This window comes from Pelmatolapia mariae, linkage group LG5 (assembly GCF_036321145.2).
Source record: "Pelmatolapia mariae isolate MD_Pm_ZW linkage group LG5, Pm_UMD_F_2, whole genome shotgun sequence".
In the NCBI taxonomy this organism is placed as follows: Eukaryota; Metazoa; Chordata; class Actinopteri; order Cichliformes; family Cichlidae; genus Pelmatolapia; species Pelmatolapia mariae.
In genome coordinates, this window is record NC_086231.1 from 20,527,036 (window position 1) to 20,548,785 (window position 21,750).

The 21,750-nt window shown below is 42.3% G+C and overlaps 2 protein-coding genes across 2 annotated transcripts; one reads left to right on the forward strand and one right to left on the reverse strand.

Moving 5' to 3' along the window:
* The first annotated feature begins 2,035 nt into the window (after positions 1 to 2,035).
* Positions 2,036 to 10,249, forward strand: LOC134627758 (RNA-binding protein 15-like). The gene has a single exon (XM_063474125.1). It carries the CDS (start codon positions 2,144 to 2,146, stop codon positions 4,688 to 4,690), a length of 2,547 nt encoding a protein of 848 aa, XP_063330195.1. The 5' UTR covers positions 2,036 to 2,143; the 3' UTR covers positions 4,691 to 10,249.
* A 4,861-nt stretch (positions 10,250 to 15,110) lies between these two features.
* On the reverse strand, positions 15,111 to 20,200 carry LOC134627759 (amphoterin-induced protein 1-like). The gene is made up of 2 exons (XM_063474127.1): positions 19,903 to 20,200; positions 15,111 to 19,543 (listed from the first exon to the last, which is right to left on the reverse strand). The coding sequence occupies exon 2, from the start codon at positions 19,473 to 19,475 to the stop codon at positions 17,955 to 17,957; it is 1,521 nt and encodes a 506-aa protein (XP_063330197.1). The 5' UTR covers positions 19,476 to 19,543; positions 19,903 to 20,200; the 3' UTR covers positions 15,111 to 17,954.
* Positions 20,201 to 21,750: the final 1,550 nt, after the last annotated feature.

The following is a 21,750-nucleotide window of genomic DNA, read 5'->3' on the forward strand; positions in this document are numbered from 1 at the left end:
TGGTGCTGCAAATAATCAGGTCAAACTCACTGTGAAAAAATAAATATACAGGTTTAAATGTGGCAAAAAGACATGATTTTGTGTCATTTGAATATTATGACCTAAAATGAGGATTTGTTTATTTGGAGATAGGCTGGACAGAGCAAACAGTTAATTATATTGATGTAACTGTAGCTAGGCATGGATTTATATTTGAGTGAGCATGAAGAAAGTGGATGGAGATGCTTTGAAACTGGAAGCTTTTCTGTTCATAATAACTGCACAACCATTTCCCGCCCTGCTGTCATTATGCCTGTAATCCTACACGTGGGAGTGCCCTACATACGTGCCTCAGGGTTTTATCTCTCTGTGTTATCAATGTTAACAATGAATCCCACATAATAGGAATAATGTGGAAGATGGTGATCTCATTTTTAGTAGGAGCTACAATCATGTGACCAAAACGTTTCACAGGACTCTCTGCAGTCCAGTGAAACTGAGCACATCCTGACTGCATCCACATGAATTAAGAGTGTAAGTAGCAGCTAGGTGCTGCTAAATGCATTTGATGAATTGATCATCAGCAAGTGTGAACATCATTCGACAGTGAGAAAGATTAATCACAAGTGGAAAACATCTTCCCAGGAAGAGAGTAATATAGAGCTACTACAGTAACAATTAAATTAAAAATAGAAATGTAATATCATCCTGAGAACTGAAGGAAAAAAGTATCTTTCAGTTTATTTTTTTTGTGATTTCCTGTCTCGTTGGAGCTAAAAGAAGCCACCGAAATGCATGAGAAATCACTGGAAAGACCTGGATTTCCTGGACTTGGTGCGTTAGCTCAAATGGACCTAAAAAGTCCATTACAGAGGACATAAATGAACAGGCTGGGTTTCAGGAGGATATAATGGTTTTATATTTTGCTTGGAGTAGTATAGAAGAGTGACTAGACATGAAAATGTTTCCAGCTGAGCTGTTTCTACCACTGATACCCAAAGGTTTCTGCTATAGAGACAGTCTGTCCTTTGATTTCCTGTTTCACTGAAGATGTTAAAAGAAGCTTCTCTGCCCTCTGGTGGTGTTTCTGTGTTCAGCATGCAGCGGGCCAGCAAATCACAGACAGACGGACATAAACGGATTTTAACCGCTGTTCACTTCTTAAAGCACAGTTTGCACTTCTAATGGCGAATAAATTGTGCTTACAATAACCAGCAGACTGAGCAGTCTAAGAAACTGCCACAGACTGTGACATTTAACACGAGCAATCTGAAGGAAGGAGGATACTGAAAATATCTGATTATCATGATTCACTCGGTTTAACAGATCAGGTTCTTGATTGGTTCTCACCATACCTAAAGGCCAGAAATGAAAGTGTGATTACGGTTTAGAAAATCAGACTATTCAAATCTTACAGGTTATCCTGCAAGTTACCTCTCAGTTAAGGCGTGCACTTCAATATAAAAACTGTCTCCTCAGCTCATCACATTTCCACAACTCTGTTCTTCGAATAGGGGCAATGACCAGCTGCACCTACCGGGCTATTTCAGACACAGCACCGCAGGATGCAAATAACTTGTTTGATCCTAGCTCTACGTATTATGGCAGTCAGCCCACCTCCCCCCCACCGCCACTGTTTTCCTGTCTGGTATTACACAATATCAGAAAATCAGTGTCCTTACTTCAAGGGCACCTGGAGCCTTCCTGTGCAGACATTACGCCACTTTTGATGTATACTAAATCTTCAAAATATAAAAAAAATATATTAGATTTTTATTTTATATTTCAATAAGAAAATGAAAGTTATAGTAATCTAAAAGCCAAGTGTTCTCTTGCTTTGGGCCTCTTCTGTTTATGCAGTGCTTTAACCACAATCCCACAACCCGTTTTAAAATAAGCTTCTGCCTGCAGGACTGTACTTTGACCTCAGCAGCACAGCCGCACCCTCTTTTATAATAGGTGAGCTGGTTTCCTTTTTTATGGATTGACAAGCCACGGCGCCAATCGGCTTGTTTTACAGGGAGGTAGGCGGGACTTCCTGTACAGTAGTGCAAGTAATCCAACATGGCGCTTACGTTGCTCGCCTGAGAGTGCAGTGGGAAGCGCTTTAAGTTCAGCTCGATTTCAGTAGTAGAGTTCATTAAAGCGGATCAGACTTTTAGAAATGAAGGGGAAAGAGCGATCGCCGATGAAGAAGCGCTCCCGGGCGCTGGATGATAGCAGAGACCGAGGAGGAAGCCACCCGAGCAGCAAGAAGAGCGGAGCCCTGTCGGCGGTTAGCGGCAACACGGGTAACGGCTCTGCTTACAGCGGCTCTTCATCCAGGAGGAGCTTACACAACGACAAAAGAGACCTGAGGGATTCGGACGGACACAGCACATCCAGTCGGACTAGCAGCGGCTACGACTACGGAGTTGTTTCCGGGAACAAGCCGCACGGTGGCGCTGACCTCGCCGCGGAATCCTCCAGGCCGGGTTCACGCAGCGACCCGAGGCCTCCGTCAAACCCAGGAAGTGAGTACAAGACTTTGAAAATCAGCGAGCTGGGCTCCCAGCTCAACGACGAGGAAATAGAGGACGGCCTGTTCCACGAATTCAGGAAGTTTGGGGACGTGAGCGTTAAAATGACCCGAGAAAACGAGGAGAGGGTCGCGTTTGTGAACTTCAGGCGACCCGATGACGCCCGGGCTGCCAAACACGCCCGCGGGAAGCTGGTGCTGTACGATCGGCCGCTGAAAATAGAGACAGTCTACACGAGCAGACGGAGGAGCCGCTCCCCCGTTGCTAAAGACGGCTTCCCCGCGGGACACAGACCCCTACACGCTCAGAAAGCTCTGTCTCCCACAGGCATGGGGTTCAGAGACTACCGGCTACAGCAGCTGGCTCTGGGCCGTCTGCCCCCTCCCCCTCTGCCGCCTCCTCACCTCAGAGACCTGGACAGAGACAGAGATTTTCCCGTGTACGAAGGCAGAAACAGACCGCCTTACATTCCCGAGTGTTTCCGCGATGAGGACATGTTGAGCCCCGAGGACGACCAGAGGGCAAACAGGACTTTGTTTTTGGGCAATTTGGACGTGACTGTGACGGAGAGTGACCTGAGAAGGGCGTTTGACAGGTTTGGAGTGATTACAGAGGTGGACATTAAGCGCACAGTGAGAGGCCAGAGCAACACCTATGGATTCATCAAGTTTGAGAACCTTGACATGGCTCATCGGGCCAAAGTGGCCATGGCTGGGAAAATCCTGGGCCACAGCCCGATTAAAATAGGATATGGGAAACCTACGCCCTCGACCAGGCTGTGGGTGGGGGGGCTCGGGCCTTGGGTTCCACTTGCTGCACTTGCCAAAGAGTTTGACCGCTTTGGGACCATCAGGACTATAGACTACAGGAAAGGTGACGCGTGGGCTTATATCCAGTATGAGAGCCTGGATGCTGCTCAGGCTGGGTATACTCACATGCGTGGCTTCCCTCTCGGTGGCCCCGACAGGAGACTCAGAGTGGACTTTGCAGAAGCAGAGACTCGCTACCAGCAGCAGCAGTATACGCAGCTTCCTCTCCCCCTGCCACACTATGAATTAGCCACCGAGCCTTATTCACACCGCCTTTCTGATCCAGTGAGAGCGAGAGAGCGGTCCCCTCCACTTCCTGCTCGCTTCAGAGACCGGGATCTCTACCCTGCTGAATGGTCTGGCCTCGGTGCACACGAGAGGATGCGAGGTTTTGACCCGGCAGACCGTCTGGACAGGCGCTCCCATGAGAGCTGGTCACTAGAACGGGAGCGGGAGTTGCAAAGCAGAGATTTGTCCCGCAAAAAGAGACCTTTAGATGACGGTTGGCGGCTGGAGCACTCTCCTGACGGCAGTAACTTTGGTCTGCGGCGTCATGGCAGCTCTTTGGACCGCAGCCCGGGAGGGAGCAGCCGAGATGGGGGGCGCTACAGTGACCCCGAACGCTTGCCTCGCTCTGGCAGAACCTCCCCAGTCAAAGACAGGAAGAACAGCCTGGACGCTGGGTTTGTGGACAATAAAAGGAGAACACGCAGCCCATCAGAGCCACGCTCCGGCTCTGAGAAGGGGCGCAAACACAAAGTCAGTGACTCCTCAAAGAGCCCAGCGAAGAAGGAGGACCGCTCAGAACATCTTTCCTCTACGAATCCCTCCAAACCCGGTCAGCAGCCTGACCCAGATGCTGACAAACAGAAGCTGAGTCAGGCCTGGCAGGGCGTCCTCCTGCTGAAGAATAGCAGCTTCCCCACCTCACTGCACCTGCTGGAAGGGGACATGAAGGTGGCTGCCAGTCTGCTGGTGGACGGCTCTAAAGGGGGCCAAGTTTCTCAACTGAAGATCAGCCAGCGCCTGCGCCTGGACCAGCCGAAGTTGGACGAGGTCTCCCGTCGCATCAAGGCCGCCGGCTCCAGCGGATACGCCATCCTCCTCGCTTTGCCTTGGAAATCTGATGACAGCGGTGCCCAGGACGCCGTCAACTCCACCGAGAGACCCCTGAAGAACCTGGTGTCCTACCTGAAGCAGAAAGAGGCGGCAGGTATCATCAGCCTCCCCGCTGTGGGCGGCCGTGACAAGGACCACGGAGGAGTACTACACGCTTTTCCCCCATGTGAGTTTTCCCAGCAGTTCTTGGATGCCTCTGCCAAAGCCTTTGCCAAATCAGAGGATGACTACTTGGTAATGGTTATTATCAGAGGAGCATCATGAAAAAAAAACAACAACAACAACAACAAAAAACCCCAAATTATACATGTGTCATGTCACACTCAAAACTGTTAAACTGTGAGATGTAAACACAGGGAGAAGAAGTGGTATTAAAGCAGTGCAGGAGACAAACAGCAGGATGCAGATTTTAAGTTCTCTAACCTGCTTCTATTTCATCCTGGTGAAAGTTTATAAAATTAAAGTCAAACTGAATTAAGTACATTTTTATAAGTTGATGAATTTGATTGATAAATCAGGTGAAATGTTGCCTTCTACTATTTAGATATTTAGATTAAATGCACATTACCTGAAGGGTACTATCCTAAGGTGAGTCCAGAGTGAACTACAGGTCTGTGAATCAGTACTGTGTGTGTTGCCTTATCATTTAAAAAGAACAGGTCCTTTATGTGCTTTTCACACAACTCCTGCCTACAACAATGAGCTGAAGATCCAGAAGAGAGCATTTAGCCTCATTTTTGGTAATTGAAATCAAACTCATGTACACTGTGTTTTTTTTTTTTTTTTTTTTGGTTTTTTTTTCTTCTCTTGATTAAGGAAGTCCATTTGCTTTAAAGCATTATCCGTTGGCCAGTAATTGACCTACACCAGATGTTCGTATGTATTTGGTTTTCTTTTTTTTGTGACCAAGTAAAAAATTTTTTGAAGACTTCCAAATTCCAGCTTTCAGTAAATGATCTTTAAGACTTCAAATTATAGCAGAAAGAGCAGTTAAACAGACCAAATCACTCCATCACTCCTTCTGGATATTCATGTGTAAAGTTAAGGTACACGAGAGCATCAGGAGTTTCAAGTATAATTTACATTACCAGTGCTTTTGTGTGTGTATGTGTAGTTGCGCGTGTGTGTGCCATGTTTCATGAGTCATGTTACTTTATGACTAAGTGGAGGTTTGTCATCGGTGCTTTCACAATTTTCACCAAGCACTTGTACCAGCAGCAGCCGTTTGTGAGGGGATGGACACAAGCAGCAAGCTCTGCGAGCTTTCATTTCTCAAAGGTGTATCAGGATCCAACTACTGATTAATCTTTAAATTATTATTATTATTCATCTGAAATTGTGAAAAATGCTCCCTGATTGACCAAAAGTCCAAAACCTGAGGACTAGATTTTTTTCATGTGTGTGTGTGTTTGAAATTTTTTGCTTATCGTTATCTTTTAATATTTTAGTAACGAGCTAAATCAACTCCCCCGCAGTCTCAATGCAAATTTTACAAGGCTAGTCTGTGTTGTCGGGCTCTTATTTTGCAGTATGGGGTTGCTTTTTGTGTCCTTCCCTTCTCCGTTGTGTGTGTGTGTGTGTTTCTTTTTTTTTTTTCTTTTCTTTTTTTAAATTATCCACAGTTTGGTTGGGCATTTATTGTTTGATCAGATACCTCACTCCGTTTGTCATGTTTTAACTCACTGATTACAATTACTACCCTAAGAAAGCATATTGTTTTTTTTTTTTAAAAAAGAATGATGTAACCTCTAACTGAAGAGCTGTATGCCATGCACAGGTCTTTTTTTTTTTTCTTTTGCCTGATTGTGAGTCTCCAAAAAAGAAAATGTTGCAGTACGATCAGAGGACTTTGATGTATGTTTCCACACACACGAGGAACGGAGGCCATGTTCAACTGGCCATACTTGCCGCCTTCAAAAAGGACTCATAATGATTGTTTTTCATGCTTTGATTTGAGTACTGTGTTTCAAATGGATAAAGAGTGATTTGTGCTGTATACTCAGGATATCTGAAGAGAGAGAGAGAAATGGAGATCATCAGTGCTCATGGGCCTAAGAAGTATACCTGTCAGCAAAAACACGCAAAGTGCAACATGCACTTCATACATCTTGTCTTAATAAATTTACTCTTTCGTGGGAAACACGAGTGCCTCGGAAGACAACTTTTGTGACCTTTTTCTGTTCTTGGAATTTTCTGTGAAAGTCTTTTAAAAAAAAAAAAGCAAAGGGGAAAAAAAAGGCTTTCACTTTGACAGCAGGAGCCTTCCCGGCAGACGTGAGAGGAAGTGTGAGAATCGAGGGAAAGCCTCTCAGTTCTGTGTTTTCGTGATGCTCGACATGTGTTCGGTGACCTCTCTCGTGAAGAGCTTTTCCATATGACCTTCATTCAGATTGAAATTTGGCGGTGCTAGAATACTTTGTGCAGCCTGTTTGGGAAAGGCAAATGTAGAGTCCCTGTGCCTCCTCAGACCTGTGGCTTATTCCTTGGTCGCCTTTGTGTGTGCGGAGGTGTGACACAGAACCTGCTCATCTGAGAGCTATTTCTCAACAGGGCTCATCTCTCAGCGGGAGCTTTTTCTTCCTCCCCTCATCTGGCTCCAGCAGCACACTGGTGCACAGTGTGTTTGTTCAGCATCTGCAGCAGGAGCAGTGTTTGTGTAGTTGCTTATTGTTCTTGCATTGGAGTTTTAAAGAAGAAGATCTCTGTGCTAGGGCCAGACCTGCTGCCTCAGCCTGTCGGAGAGGAGGTCGAGGCGGTGAGACAGCATCTGCCAAATAACGGAAAGGAGTGGAGACGAGAGATCGCCCCGGTTGAGGCCTGAGCAGGGAATCCTAATCTTTTAGTTGGTTTGTTGATCTGATGATTTATGCACTTTTAAAAAGATTGTGTGGCAAACTGTGTATGAAAGCACAGAGACGAGAGGATGACTCCCATCGTAGTTTCCTGGTTGTTCTTCAAACAAAAGGGACGGCTACCCTTCAGCTCCAGGTATCCGCACGGTGCTCCGGCTCAAGGTGTCCCCTGGAGGGGGTGGCGTGAAGTGTAACAGCTTTACGTCTCCTGGCTGCTCCTACCCCTCAGGTAACGTATACTGATGGCCACAACGACACGAGCGGGTACGTATTGTAATGTCAAAGAGCACCACAGGCACACTGTTGCTTAAGTAAAAGCTGGTAAGTGGAGGGGTGAGAAAAAAAATAGCAAAAAAATCAGTTAACATGCAGTAAAATTAAAATAATTCTGATTTTGTTAAAAGCATAAAAGCCAGAGATTAGTGTTGAGCTAACATTGTCACAGATTCTGTCAGTGAAAGTTTCTTTCCTGTTGTCTCACCAAATTGTGGTTTTACATCCCATAAACTGCTGTAATCTAGCAAAAGATTTAATTTCGTTTTAAAAGGTACTTAAAATTAAGCTCTGCCCCTTTGAGTGCATTAACATGTGAGTAAAGTTTAATCTCAGTGAGATGGTGCTGTAGTTTCCTTTAATTGGTATTACAGTAAAAAATTAAATCTTGATTTTTCAAAGTAAGTCAAATATATGTGCAGGAGTAAAACTCATAGATGTAAAATAAATAAATAAAATAATAGAGTAAATGGGAACAGCCAAGAAAATGGAAATGGTTCAGGTGCACTAAAGAACGATGCTTCAGCAGGCCTGAGAGTCTCTGAGTGACTGACCTGATCGCTGCAAACACAGAAGGACAATGTAATATAGGCAAGATTATTATAGTTCACTAAAAACTAAAATAGGTATAAAAAAAATTTACTTTTGAAAAAGAAACAATTTTGTGAACTGTGAAAACTAAAATTAAAAAAAAAAAAGTTTTAAAATTTGGTAAAAATTGTTAGCACAACCTGCCTGACGAGGCTTTGGAAGCCTACAAGACTGAGTCGACTGCTTTCAAAAGTTCAGTGTTTATATTGTAGTATCGACACTGATTATCCGAAATCTTGTCTCTGGTAAATGCTCTAAATACAGCAATACTTCAAAAAACTAAAACTTTTCAAACAAAACTAAACTGAAATGAACAAACTTACTCTGGAAACTAAAGTTAAAGTAAAATAAAAATAGAAGGTAAAGAAAATCCAAAACTGTAATAACTGAATATATGTATGTATAATACAAATACACGGTAAACTAAACGTTACAAAAATGGGGAAAATTAGATCTCAAGACCATTATAATTTGTAAGTGCTCTTACCTGCACTGAGAGAAAGAATTATGTCAATGTTAGAGGCCTGCGGCTGATCCACATAATGATAGTATTGATACCAATGATGGTATCGGATGGATACTGGAATACTAGGATCAGTACTTTGTTTCTATCATCCAAGTTCAGAATGTACCCACTGAATTTTACTAAATTTTTTTTTTAAATGAAAAACTAAAACTCAAACATACACTAGAAAAATTTCTTAAACATTTTCCAGTTTTAAAATACATGAAAAGCTGAAATGTGTGTCTAAAATTTGTATTATTAACTCATTATTGTGGAAAGTGAAAATCACAGTGATTTGTTGGTCAGTAAAATTTATTCAGATTTTGCAAATTGATGATGATTCATCTCATAAATCATTGCACATTGCTCTTCTCTACATAAGCTGCCTTTATAAGATAAACGTATTGGTATTAACAATGCTGTGCTTGTATTTACTTGGTATCGATACCAAACTTGCAGTATTACACAGCACTATTTTCACTGGGCATCATGGATATAGATGCCCTGCAGTACAATCAGTCATCAGCAGGTGCTGTCAGTCACAACAGCCTCAGTTCTTACTCGTTATGATGGCAGTCTGTTTAGTTTACTGTATTCTGCGCTGCTAGCCGCGGTACATGAGGCGTGCAAATTTTGTTTTACAGCTTCAGGTTTAGTCGGTGCAAAGGTTCATGCCAACGGGATTGCTTGCTAAATCAGAGGAGGTGCAGGCGCTTGGATTTCTGCAGGGTGACTGAAGCTTGATGTTGTTATAGTGAACTAAAATTAGGTGTGGAAACAATAACAAGAATGAACTGAACCATTTAAAAAGTCACATTTAAATGAAAATAAAGGGGGAATTGGCTGAGGTACAGTTTATGCATGTTTATTAAACTTGGGACGTTCACATGAGTGACTGTGAGTCAGCTGTTCATAAAATATTTGTTTTTTTCCATCTTATAAATACCCTCCACATATTAATAATAAAAAAGTAATACAAACTACGTGAAACAAGCATTTCAAAATAAAATTAAAACGAACAAATTCAGTGAAACAGTATGAAATCAAGTGGAAAAACAAAAACTTTTATATGATTAATGATTAATGAGTGAGTGTATCCCAGGACCATGCCTTTTAACTTCAAAGAAATTTGCCATCATTTGTGGTCATTAGAAATATCAACTGGTGTGAGTATTATTTGGCCTAACTCAATGTCATCTCCTCCAGCTCTGAATCTAAACCTGCACACCTGGAAACGTTTCTGCTGTTTCACTGAGTTTTAGGCCTTTTTTGTGAAAATCCAGTTCTTTTTGTTTTGAATATGTTTTGAAGGTGCTTCTAATCAAAATGTTGAGTGTTTCAGGTCATTCCCTCGACACAGAAGCAAAGAAGAATGAAAACATCCCCAGTGGTTTGCCCTCTGAAAGCACCTTTTGACTGAATGAGCCGTCTGCAGCTTAAAAAAAAAAGCCCACTTCACGCTGTGGGACCCTGGCTCTGTGAGTACAACTTAATTAAATTAAAAAATGCACTTTTCATATTGACACCAAGTTTTTTATTGTTTCTCATAATAATGTGAACATCAGCTGATTGTTTGAATAAAGGCAGCTGTTCTTTAAACTATTCTGATTGTCTGTATTTTTTTTTTTTTGGATTTGTTTGAATGATGAACCTTTTACACTGTCAGTCCTCCGGAGGGCAGCATTGAGTGGAGCGATATTAAACAGAGGCTCTGTAGCTTATATGGGGGGAAAGTTCAGCTATTTTCTCATAAGTAACATCCAGTCTCCCGTGTGCAGGATGAACACGTTCATTCTGACACAAATAGGAGATGGTCACTTTCATCTTTATGATTGCACAACTAACGTTGTGTTTGCCAAATAAAGGCAGCAACAGTATTCTTCACTTCAGAGGGACTTTTACAGGGAGTAGATAAGAGAAGTCAACAGAAACTAAATCAGGATGTAGTGAAAATGAGGACACCTGAGAACAGGTGTGGCTCACAGTTGGATCTATAAGCTTTTGGAATATTAAACATCTAAAAATGGGGTAAACGGTTGTAAAATGAACAGTTATGTCAATACTTTTCTTAAAAGTGTGTTTAGTGTCCTCTGTGTTGGTGCACAAAGGCAAAATGTGTCATCATCAAATACTTATTGAACCTAACTGTGCAGTTTCACCACCGGGGCTGCGTTGTGTTCTTCATCTCATCGAGCTCAGAGTTTATAATTTCTCCTGCACTTTTATAAATCACTCCCAGCATGTTATTCCTTTTTAGGTTAAGCTATGAGGCCTGAGATATTCTGGAGAAAATGTTTATGAGTGTGCTCCCAGATGTTTGCGAAACTGAAGTGAAAAGTTGCTCCAATTGCTTCAATCTGGCAGCTGCTGCAAGAGGAGAACATTTCTCCTGCCGTGTAGTCATCTTTAGAGTGCATCGGCCATGATTGTTGAGCACGACGGGCTCCGCTCTGTCCCGATGGGGTGAAAAACTGTGAAACATCGGGAACACCAATATAAGATTAACAAATAATGGAAGACAACAGTATCAAAGTGACTGATCTGTTCTTTCACCAGCCTCCATCCTCTGCTTTTGAGACCACCAAAAAAATTTCCACATCTTATACAACATCAGTGCAATCCTACATACTCCATGCAAACATGAAAAAAATGATCTGAGAAGTGTCCAAGAATATTTTTGCAGAGGGAAGAATGAATACTTCCATGTCAGGGTATTAGTGGCCACTAGATGGCACTAGACTCGCTCAACTGCTGCTTCAGTCTCTTCCCCATTCATGTGATTCTCCTGGGAGGGGCCTGAGGAGAGGATGAGTCATCTCACTTAGAATTCAGCCTTTAAACCACCGAGCAAAGACGCCATTCATTCATTGTCAGCAGGCTCACAGTCACTGCCATCTGTGTGTGTGTGATGTTCAGTGATCTGATATTTTCTTCAGACAGCTGCGTTTGTTCTAATAATAATCTGGCATATCATGTAGCTCTTTCCCATTTATACGCTTGCATCATCACACAGATCAGCCACTGTCAACTCCCTTCTGTCTCCTTTGGGCTTTTTATGAATTAAACACTTTGCAGATACTGATTCAGTGTTGTTTTTGTCCAGTATTTTTCAGATCTTTAAGCCTAGTTTCACACACACCTGGGTAGTGTTGGGTGTATTGTGAGTAAGCGTGGTAATATGAGAAAGCGCCTGCTGAGATAAGGAGCACGAACATCCCTGCAGACCTCTTCAATCATTTATCCAGGAGATGAGTTGCAGGGCAGCCGGTGAGGTGTCACAGTGCACCCTCTTCACACACATGCCAGATGGTCACATGAACAAGTGTCATATATTATGTTCCACATAAAATTAGATGTGTTTTATGTGTGTAAATTGCAAGTTTACAGTAATAAGATGGAAACACTAGGTTGTCAGAAGCTGATATAATGCAGCTCTGTCTTGGACTGTGATAGGCAGAGGAAACTGAATACAGCACAGAGAGTTCACTCTCCTCGGGGACATACTGTGGTCAACAATCCAAATAAGGTTTGAAAATCCAGCAACTTCAAATGTGGCCAGAAGCCGGCATGTTTCAGGCACAGATGCAACAAATAAGACTCCCAGCTTCCACCCCACCAGTCCATGTGGTCTCCTATTTCACTCTCAAGTGAACAAGGTTGGGTCAATAACGTAATTTAGAAACTGAAGCCAGAGGATTTCCTGCAGACTAACTAGGACAGCAAGTGAAAATGAATCTTTGCGTAGAAGGACACAACAGTCAGGCCAAGTCTGATCAGTCAGAGCCAAAGTTAAAGGAACAGTTTTACATTTTGAATTGGAATACTCTCTTATTATGACTCTCTTGATAAGAGAGTCAGTGGTCCTAAATAGTAAAGATAGCAACACTTTATAATATGGCCCACAACTAAGGGCATAATTTCCCAACAATTAAATAGATTTTAATATATTTTATTTAAAATGACAATCTAAATATATTTATCTTCAAATTCCTAAAGGTAGGGACACTAGAATAAGGATGTAACAAGTCAGGTTTTTACAGCAAACAAAGAAATAATAAGACTGTAAGTAAATTTAAGTAAAACATAATTTCTTGGCTAGTGACTGAGACATGGAACACCACCTCTCTGGTGGAGAAGGAGCATGAGATAATCATGAGGTTGAGAGGTACCAGCTAGATATAGTCGGGCTCTCCTCAACACACGACTTGGCCTCTGAAACCAGTCTCCTGGAGAGGAGTTGGAATCTGTCTCAGTCTGGTGTTGCCTGTGGTGAGAGGCGGCGGGCTGGGGTGGGTATCTTAGTATCCCTGCCTTCCCTGCTGCCTGTATGTTGGATTTTTTCCCGGTGGACGAGAGGGTTTGTTCTCTGATCCTGCAGTTCGGGGAATGGGTCCTGACAGTTCTCTGCGCTTATAAGCCAAACAATAGTTTAGCGTATCTGGCCTTCTGAATCTACAGCTGTATATTCTGGACACTTGGGTAAAGAGAGGCCCTGAGCTGTCAACTGACCACCGCCTCACCTGGCGGTGAGTTGGATCAGGTGGCCGGGTAGGATGCTGGACAGACATGCTGCACTGAGCTAGTTGGTGCCTGTCGTGGTGGGAACCCTCGAATGAGATGGTGGACACCGGTGGTGAAAGGAGTCCTACTGGGCTTCAGAGGCAGCTGATAGGTACAGACAGACCAAATGAAACACAGTTTGGGCAGTGGCCGAAGCAAAAACTCGGGCGTGGAAGGAGTTCAGATAGGCCACAGAAAAGGACTTTTGGACTGCCTCGTAGAGATTCTGGCAAACCGTCAGGCAACTCAGGAGGGGAAAGTGGTCCTCTACCTGCACTGTATGCAGTGCTGACTTCAACTGAGGATTTTGTCAGGCAGTGGAAGGGATCTCCTTAATCCCACTGATACATCTTCCCTAGAGGAAGCAGAGTCTGGAGATGAGGGGGATGACTTGTTCATCATTGGGCGTGAGATCACTGAGTCAGTTAAACAGCTCCTTGGTGGCAGAGCCCCTGGAGTGGATGAGGTTCACACTGAGTTCCTAAAGGCTCTGGATGTTGTAGGACTGTCTTGCCTCTACGATGTTGCATGGAGATCATGGGCGGTACTTTTATGTTGGCAGACTCGGGATGTGGTTCCCATCTTTAACCCTAGAACACTATCGCTATAAATAGTAACACAATCACTAATGCCGGGTGATTTTTACCCGATATAATATGACCAACAAAAAGTACTTGTCATCAAAATATATCAAACACATGACAAATCAGAGTGGTCAGCTTTTACTTTCAACTGTGCCATGTCTAACAAAATGAAAAAAAAGTGTCATGGGGGGATGCTAAAGTAATGCTCCAAAATTACAGAAAAATCTGGAATTCAAGAACAAAAAATTCCTAAAAAAAAAAAAAAGACGCTGGAAAGCTGGTCTTTGATACACCCATTCCTGGGACATTTGAGACTTCCCTGGTGAAGGCACAATCTCCTCGACACACTAACAGCTGCAGGAGAGAGAAATCATGTAAATGTATTTGCTCGGGTGAAAATCACCCAGTGATAGTGTTCTAGGGTTAAGAAGGAGGACCGGAGGGTCTGTTCCAACTATGGGGGATCACACTCCTCAGCCTCCCCAGGAAAGTCTATGTGAGGGTGCTGGAAAGGAGAGTCTGTCAGTTAGTCGAAACTCAGCTACAGGAGGAACAATGCGGCTTTTGTCCCGGTCGCGGAAGACTGGACCAGCTCTTTACCCTCTCGAGGATAATTTAGAGTGCATTGCTCAACCAGTCTACATGTGTTTTGTGGACTTGGAGAAGGAATTTCCCTCTGAGTTTAATATTTAAAATTATTAATAAATAATAATTTTGTTGCTGTGTTGCCCCTTATTCTAGTGTGCATACCTTTAAGTATGTGTAGGAAAATATAATTACCTTAATTATTCAAATAAAAATAATTAATTTCAAATAAAATATGTTAAAATTCAATTTAGTTACAGGACAATTAGTTGGAGGCCATATTATAAAGTGTTAACATGCATGTTACTGTCTAGCTGTCCTTACTAACTATACTCAGTGTAATAAGAGCACTAAAGGCTCAACAGAACAGCACTGGTCTGATTTTGTCCAAACATGTTAAAATCTGCCTTTAAAGCATCTTTAACACAAACAAAAACTGCAGAGCAAAAATGAAAAGTGCCTTTGCACTATGACACAGCTCATACATTTCAAGTCCTTATGTTTTATGCATGTTAAAGAAGCTGCAAAGTCACAATTAATAAGTTAGCTGGATTCTCTAAGCCTGGGACAGAGCCATGCCAGTGATTTTACCCTGTTTCTGTACTTCTACTCTTTGTGTGAAGCTGAGCTAACTAGCTGTTGGCTGCACATGACAGTGAAAGTTCTGCAGCTGCACATATGTCACAGGACATACTGCACACGTCTCTTTTTACATTATGTTTATTTTTGTTGTTTGTGAACTACATGAGCAGTACAGCAATAAACAAGATACACAGAGCAAACAATGAAATGCAATAAGTCGTTATTCAGGATTGCATATATTAAAATACAGTAGGTGAACTCAGCACACTGACAATATACTGACTGTAAACACTGAACATGTAGGTAATGATTTGTCACACGTAGCTCCGTCTTTGGTTATTATAATGTCCAACTTGATGACATAATAGATATGTGCCTCCTCTGACAGACTGAAAAGTTCCTCAGGCTGTGTTGCTACATTCTAATATTTAACAGACATGCTAGATTCTGATGATGTCATGACTAGTTTCCAAGCTTAAACTCCCACAGACACATTTATCGTGATTACACCAAGGTTATATTGAAAAAGCACCATGAGAAGTGCATAAACATCACTATACCTTCAACATTAACATACATACACCCTTTATAACGCAACTTTGATTATCCAGCGATTGTGTAGCTATTACGATGCTTTACTGCTAACATTGTGACCTGAAATGAACAGCCTGAATGTATTATTATTGTTTTATTATTACTATAAGTTGCATTTATTGGAGTCATTTTTTGGTCTTCATTGATTTCCATCCACACCCCTTTCTGCACAGTGTAACACAGCTTTTGTGGTTGCACCAGCCAGGGTAAAATATGAGCTTCTAGTCCTTTTAAGAGGATTCTGTTGGACATCTGTTTGAAAAACTGCTACGTCTACATTTATATTTCAGCTGTCAGCCAGCCACAGGGGCCCGAGTGTTGGCTGCAGCTGCTATTTCTGACAGTGTTTATGAGAATTCTGGCTTGTGGCTGGCATCGGCTGATTTGCTTAGGGTTGGGCACTAATGCCCAGAAGCATTCAGTGGATGGTACTCGCTCTCAGTTGTTTCCCCCTGGGCGGTGCTTCCAGGCTGCTATTTACTCTTCAGTATGGAAGTACGTACGTTCATGTTGCCATTCTGAAACCTGACACTGAACACGATATTTTGTCACAGTGTGATAACAAAATATGCAAATAAACTTGCTCAACTGGAAACTTATTGTTATGTTTGTTAGCATTATTAATCAGTTTCAAGTTTTCCATCTAGAGCAGTGTTTCCCAGCTTCCATACGTTTCTAAGATTCATCCATTCATCCAAACTCACAAAACAATACTATTTATACTATTTTTTTCTGTAATCTTTGGTAATTTAATTTGAACCCAACCTCTAAAATCGAGCAGTTTGACAGTAATGTTTACATCTAATAACTCGCTCATATAGAACATAATAAAATGGTGGCATTTATTTGTAGCTAAATTCAGCTGGGTGATTTTGTCTTTGTCGTCTGGAATGTGTGTTTAACTTTAGCTTATTGCAATGAATTTTTTATGAACCAGGAACCAGGATTTGTTTTTTCTGCATAATCCACGGATAACAGTAACTATACCTGAAGCTTAGTCGGTGGAATAGTTTCTTTTTAAATGAGACTGTATTCATGCTATTGGCATGCTATTTGCTAATCAATCAGACAATGACATCAAGATTTCATCAATATTTACTGCAGATTACTGACGCTCAACAACAGCACTGTTTACTGGAAATGTATGTATACTGGATGAGAATAAATTTGCCAAACAACAGTCAATAATTGTGTTTATACTGATAAAATATCTGCTGAGTGTTTATATCCTGAGAACCAGCCTATTCATTTATGCCCTCTCTAATGGACATTTGTTTTTGGTTGACATCGTTTGACTTATTTGAGCTATGCTAATAAGTCCTGGTGTACTAAATAGAGGACATCCTGGTCTATCCATCGATATCTTATGTGTTTGGGTGGCCTCTTTTAGCCCCAAAGAGGGCGGAAATCACAAAAAAAAGTTCAGTGGGAAGATTCATTTTTCCCCGGTTCTCAGGAGGATATGAACAGCTAGTATGGTTCATTTTAAAGATTTTTTTTAAATTAGTGCCTTCAGACAGCAGCTGTTGTGAACTGGAGCAATATAAATAATATTTCATGAGACAGAAAGTCAACTAAATTCGTCAGAAATTAGAATTCTTTTTAAATGATAATAAAAGTATACCTGCATATGATATTTAATCAGAGCTGCTTTTAAAAGCACTTCATCTTAAGGCCAAAATCACTGCAAAAAACACATATTGCTGTTTAAACATTAAATCGCACTTGCATCTAAAAAGAAATTTAACTGAAAAAGTTGCATAAGAGTAATTATTAACAGCACTGTTTTCTGTGAAGTTTAACCAAACAGGAATGTTACATATAGCATAAATATTGCATAATAATAGTAACAGAGTGAGTTCTGCAAGCTTTGCATAAAAATTAGCCTCCCTTTCTACGTTATTCAACAAATTCAGAACTTCTCACCTTTGCAGCACCTTCATCCCAATTGCAAGAAAAGCCATATCCTTAACATGCAGGCTACTGGCTACTCTGAAGTGACCTTCTCTCAGTAATGCCTTTCAGTAGTCTACTAAGCGCTGCTTGGTGGTTAATGTCTATGTGGTAAGCATTTTTAAGAACGCAAACAATATTTAAAGTTCATATATTCTCATTTTTAGGGAACACTTGTTGCATTTAAAAAAAAAAACAATTTGTGGAGTCCTCTACCAGAAATATAGCTTTCTGTGCCTTCTCAGAGGATTCATTTGAATTGTTAAGACGCATCACAAATGGAAAGGCCTAAAACTGATTTAATCAAAAGATTAAAATCAGTTTGAATCTTATGTTACTTGAACGGCACCACCATCTCGAGTCAACTAAAGCTTTGTTTGGAAGATGCTCACTTTTGATATTTTGCTCACATTCTGAGAATACGAAGAAGCAGCGGCATCGCTTTTATTTCATATGACCATAGGAGAATTGGAGCACACCGAGCTGACATCAGACCTTGTTCTGCCCCTGTTGGCCCCCTGCCACTCCTCATCTTCCTCACTTATTGGATTCAGCCTCCCATTCTGCTCCAGCTGTTCTTTAGGTTCCAGGAAGGCCGCGTGTCTGTAGAGGAAACCTCCACCTCCCACCCTCTCTTGCCATCTCTCCTCGTGTGCCTGGGAGAGACTGACAGTTGACGAGTGGAGGCTGTCTTTGGCGTCATTTTTCTCCATGTTTTGACCTGGACAACAAGCGCAGCGACACGGTGTGAAAAAGAGGTAGATGAGAATCATGACAAGACTGATCAGACACGCTACAAGGGTGGTGTAGGCTGTTTTTAGATTCTCCAGTCCTTTGCTCATGGTGGTATTAAACACCACTACAGTTACATACAGCGTCTCATTGAATGAATCACTTGTGGCATAGCAGGTGTAGACCCCTGAGTCTTCTACCTTCAGGGGCCCAATCCTAAGGCTGCTTTCGTTACGGATTAAAGTGGTTTCGTTTTGAGACACTGTCAGGTTTCCTGGCAACACCCATCTCTTCACCATGTTCTTCTGTCTGGTGTCACAGTCTAACACCAAAGATTGCTCCAGATAGCCTTCTTTTTTAAAACTTTTGACCTCACTGCAGTTCAGATACTGTCTGGTCAGATCTAGTATGGCCATTTTTTCCTTCGGCTGGCCTGATGTCACACATGTGTGGTTGCTCCTGAAGTCAGTGGAAGGGCTGAGCTCCCTGAGTTCCCAGTGTGCCATCAGTTCATACAGCTCACAGCTGCAGGTCAGAGGGTTGTTGTGGAAGTACAGACCGTTTTTAATCCAGGCAGGCAGAGCCTGAAGCTCATCCAGGGGCAGAGCTTTAATTCGGTTGGAGGAAACATCCAGCAGTCTAAGGCTTTCCAGCCTGTCTCGGCCCTTTAACAGCTCTACGGGGATGCGTGTGATCTGGTTGTGGCTCAGATAGAGCCTCTGCAACTCGATGAGGCCAGAGAAGGCAGAGCGATCTATCTGAGAGATGTGGTTTTTATAAAGCAGCAGCACCTCCAGATTCTCCAGCGGCTCAAAAATGTATTCGTCCAGCAAGCGGAGGCTGTTAAAGGAAAGGTCCAGGTAGCGAAGCTTTCTCACATTCACAAATGCCTCAGTGGAGAGAAAGGTGAGGTTGTTATTACTGAGCAGCAGGCTTTGCAGCTGGTCGAGTCTGATGCCGGTCCACTCAGCTTGGAGCTTGGTGATAAAGTTGAAGCTGAGGTCCAGCACAGCTGCATACGATGGAAGAGCGTTGGGAACATTTGTTAGATTCTTCTTGGAGCAGCTGATGATGGTGCTGGCACACAAACAAGTCTTCTGACAAACCAGGGGGCTTCCAGTTAACTGCCCACTGGCTCTCACTGCTGGTAACAGCAAAGTCAAATGCAGAATAAAGCAGCTCCTTCGTTTTAACACTGCAACAGCAGCAGGCCGAAAAAAGCCGATGGATCCCACCATGGCGCCAGCACTACGCACTGCAGGGACTCTGGATGTTCTCTTAGTTTTCACAGTGGAGAATCATGGATCTGTAATCACACATTGTGCCACGTGATCAATAAATCAGCTGTCAGGACATAATATGACATGACAATGATGCAGAGTCTCATGCCATTAAAGCAAACCCGCGCTCTAATGCAGAGAGGCGTGGTGCATTTGCGCAGCTGGATCATTAAAAAGTTGAATGTCGGCAAAAATGTTATCAGTGTCATATCGTGTCGTAGCATAGAATAAATAACAAACTATGGTGATTAATCAATGTGTCAAATTATTCAAAATAAACAGAATAGCCTAAAAGTTAACTAAGTCTGTGTGTTAGTCGTTTCCCTGATATCAGTTATCAAAGCATTTACATTTGTCCCAGCGGGCGGACGCGACACTGCGTTACCTTTTTTTCTCCCGTTTTTTAAAGATCGGAAGAGAAAGAAGTCCTTAGCAGTCCAGTCTCGGAGATGATTAGTACAGATGCATCTTCTTCATCTTCATCATCTTTATCATCGGCGACCCGCGAGCTCACAGACATCCACCTTAACACGGTGAGCTACGGGCGAACGCACTTTACTGTCCGGCTCCAAATGACCGGAAGAGGCTGTGTGCAAGCCTCACTGGTGAGGAAAGGAAATGCAACTATATCCGAGAGCTGATCTGATGTGAGGGGTGCAAACGGCAGAGGTGGGTGTGTGCCACATTTCCTCTCCTGCTCTTTGTCTCTCTCTCTTATGGCCAGTCTCTGATTCAAAAGACAAAAAACAAGCACCCAACATGACGCAGTGAGATGACAGCTCGGCTACACAAGCGTCAACATTTCGTCATCTTTATCGAAGCTGATTCTTATTCTGCTTCCAATGAGCCAACATTTCTGATATTTAAACAGTGGTTCTCCAGGTTTTCTGAAGGTCTTTCAAAGTTTGTCTTTGGACAAATTTTGAGGGTAATGTTTTTAGTTTGTTTGTTAACAGGGAAAAAACATAAATAGTTAAGTTTTTTTCTTCACTTTTACCTAACCTGACTTGATGGCTCATTCAGTGCTACCATGCCTTTAATAATGAATCTCTTTCCCCAAAGTTGTCCTAACATCCTGGTGAAGGACGAGGTACCTGCGTGGGTGAACTGCAGCAGCTCTGGACATGATGTGCGTACAGTAACATAGGAATCAATATGGGGAGTTCAGAGTACAGCACAGCATGGACTTACAGTAAACACCAGGCAGGCACAGACACATTAAGCACAATCAGTCAAATAAAGCAGGAAAAGGCAGGAGGCACATAAAGTTTCTTAAGATGGATTGCTTGAAGAAGTTTTATTCTACTGCAACATCCATGCAAAGGAAAACTTTGACAAACCAGTCCTAAAAACGGGTCTCTTATTTGATGAGGTCACACCTCATTTACAGTCATTTTCAAGGCTGTGATCTCACAGGTAGACCTCAGGTGTAACTCATAACAAAGGCAGCATTTATCTCTGTGGTTTTTGTATTACTTGTGCCAGCTGACTGGAATAGCTTAAAGGGGACTGTGCCATCAGTGATGCTATTAATTAAACTTGTGGTTTCCACCTCATGACAGGTCAATATGTCTGCTGTGGAAAAGGTCTGCATGCCAGTGTGTGGAAAATGCCAGTATAGCCTACACACTGATAACAGATGAATCTACAACTGAAGCAGGTAAAAAAAAAAAGGGCAACACTACAGGTGCCAACATGAAAGATGACTATTTAACTCACATGCTACCTTGTTATCAATCTCCTGGGCACAATCCCACTGTAAAACCCAAAGTAAAAATGATCTACCGTCTCTGTTACATGGATGAACTCAATTAAATCAACCCAATAAACATAAGGAGCCGGACTCAGTTTAAAGGCAGGAATGCAAAATAAATTGATTTGAGTTTGCCCAACTCATTTTACCAACGTAAAAATAATTTCATTTATTTGTTAAATTTATGCAGGTTTGTCCAATTGAAGCTAACATAATTTACTGAAAATTAAATAAGATAATCTTCACATCCACAGCCAATTTAGAATCACTTGTTAGTCTAACATTCATGTCTTTGGACTGTGGAAGGAAGCTAAAGTACCACACAGGTACAAGAACATGCAAAGACCCCAGGCAACCGATTCATACACAGGATATTCATGCTGTGAGGCTCCATGGCGCTGCAGAGAGGACAGACTGACTACTTGCCAAGGAGATTTGCACAAAACAGCACAGACAGCTCAGGACTCAAATTTGTGTCTA

Excerpts from the sequence above, each read along its gene's own strand:
- LOC134627758 (XM_063474125.1), top strand. The coding sequence starts at position 2,144 with ATGAAGGGGAAAGAGCGATCGCCGATGAAGAAGCGCTCCCGGGCGCTG.
- LOC134627759 (XM_063474127.1), bottom strand. The coding sequence starts at position 19,475 with ATGGTGGGATCCATCGGCTTTTTTCGGCCTGCTGCTGTTGCAGTGTTA.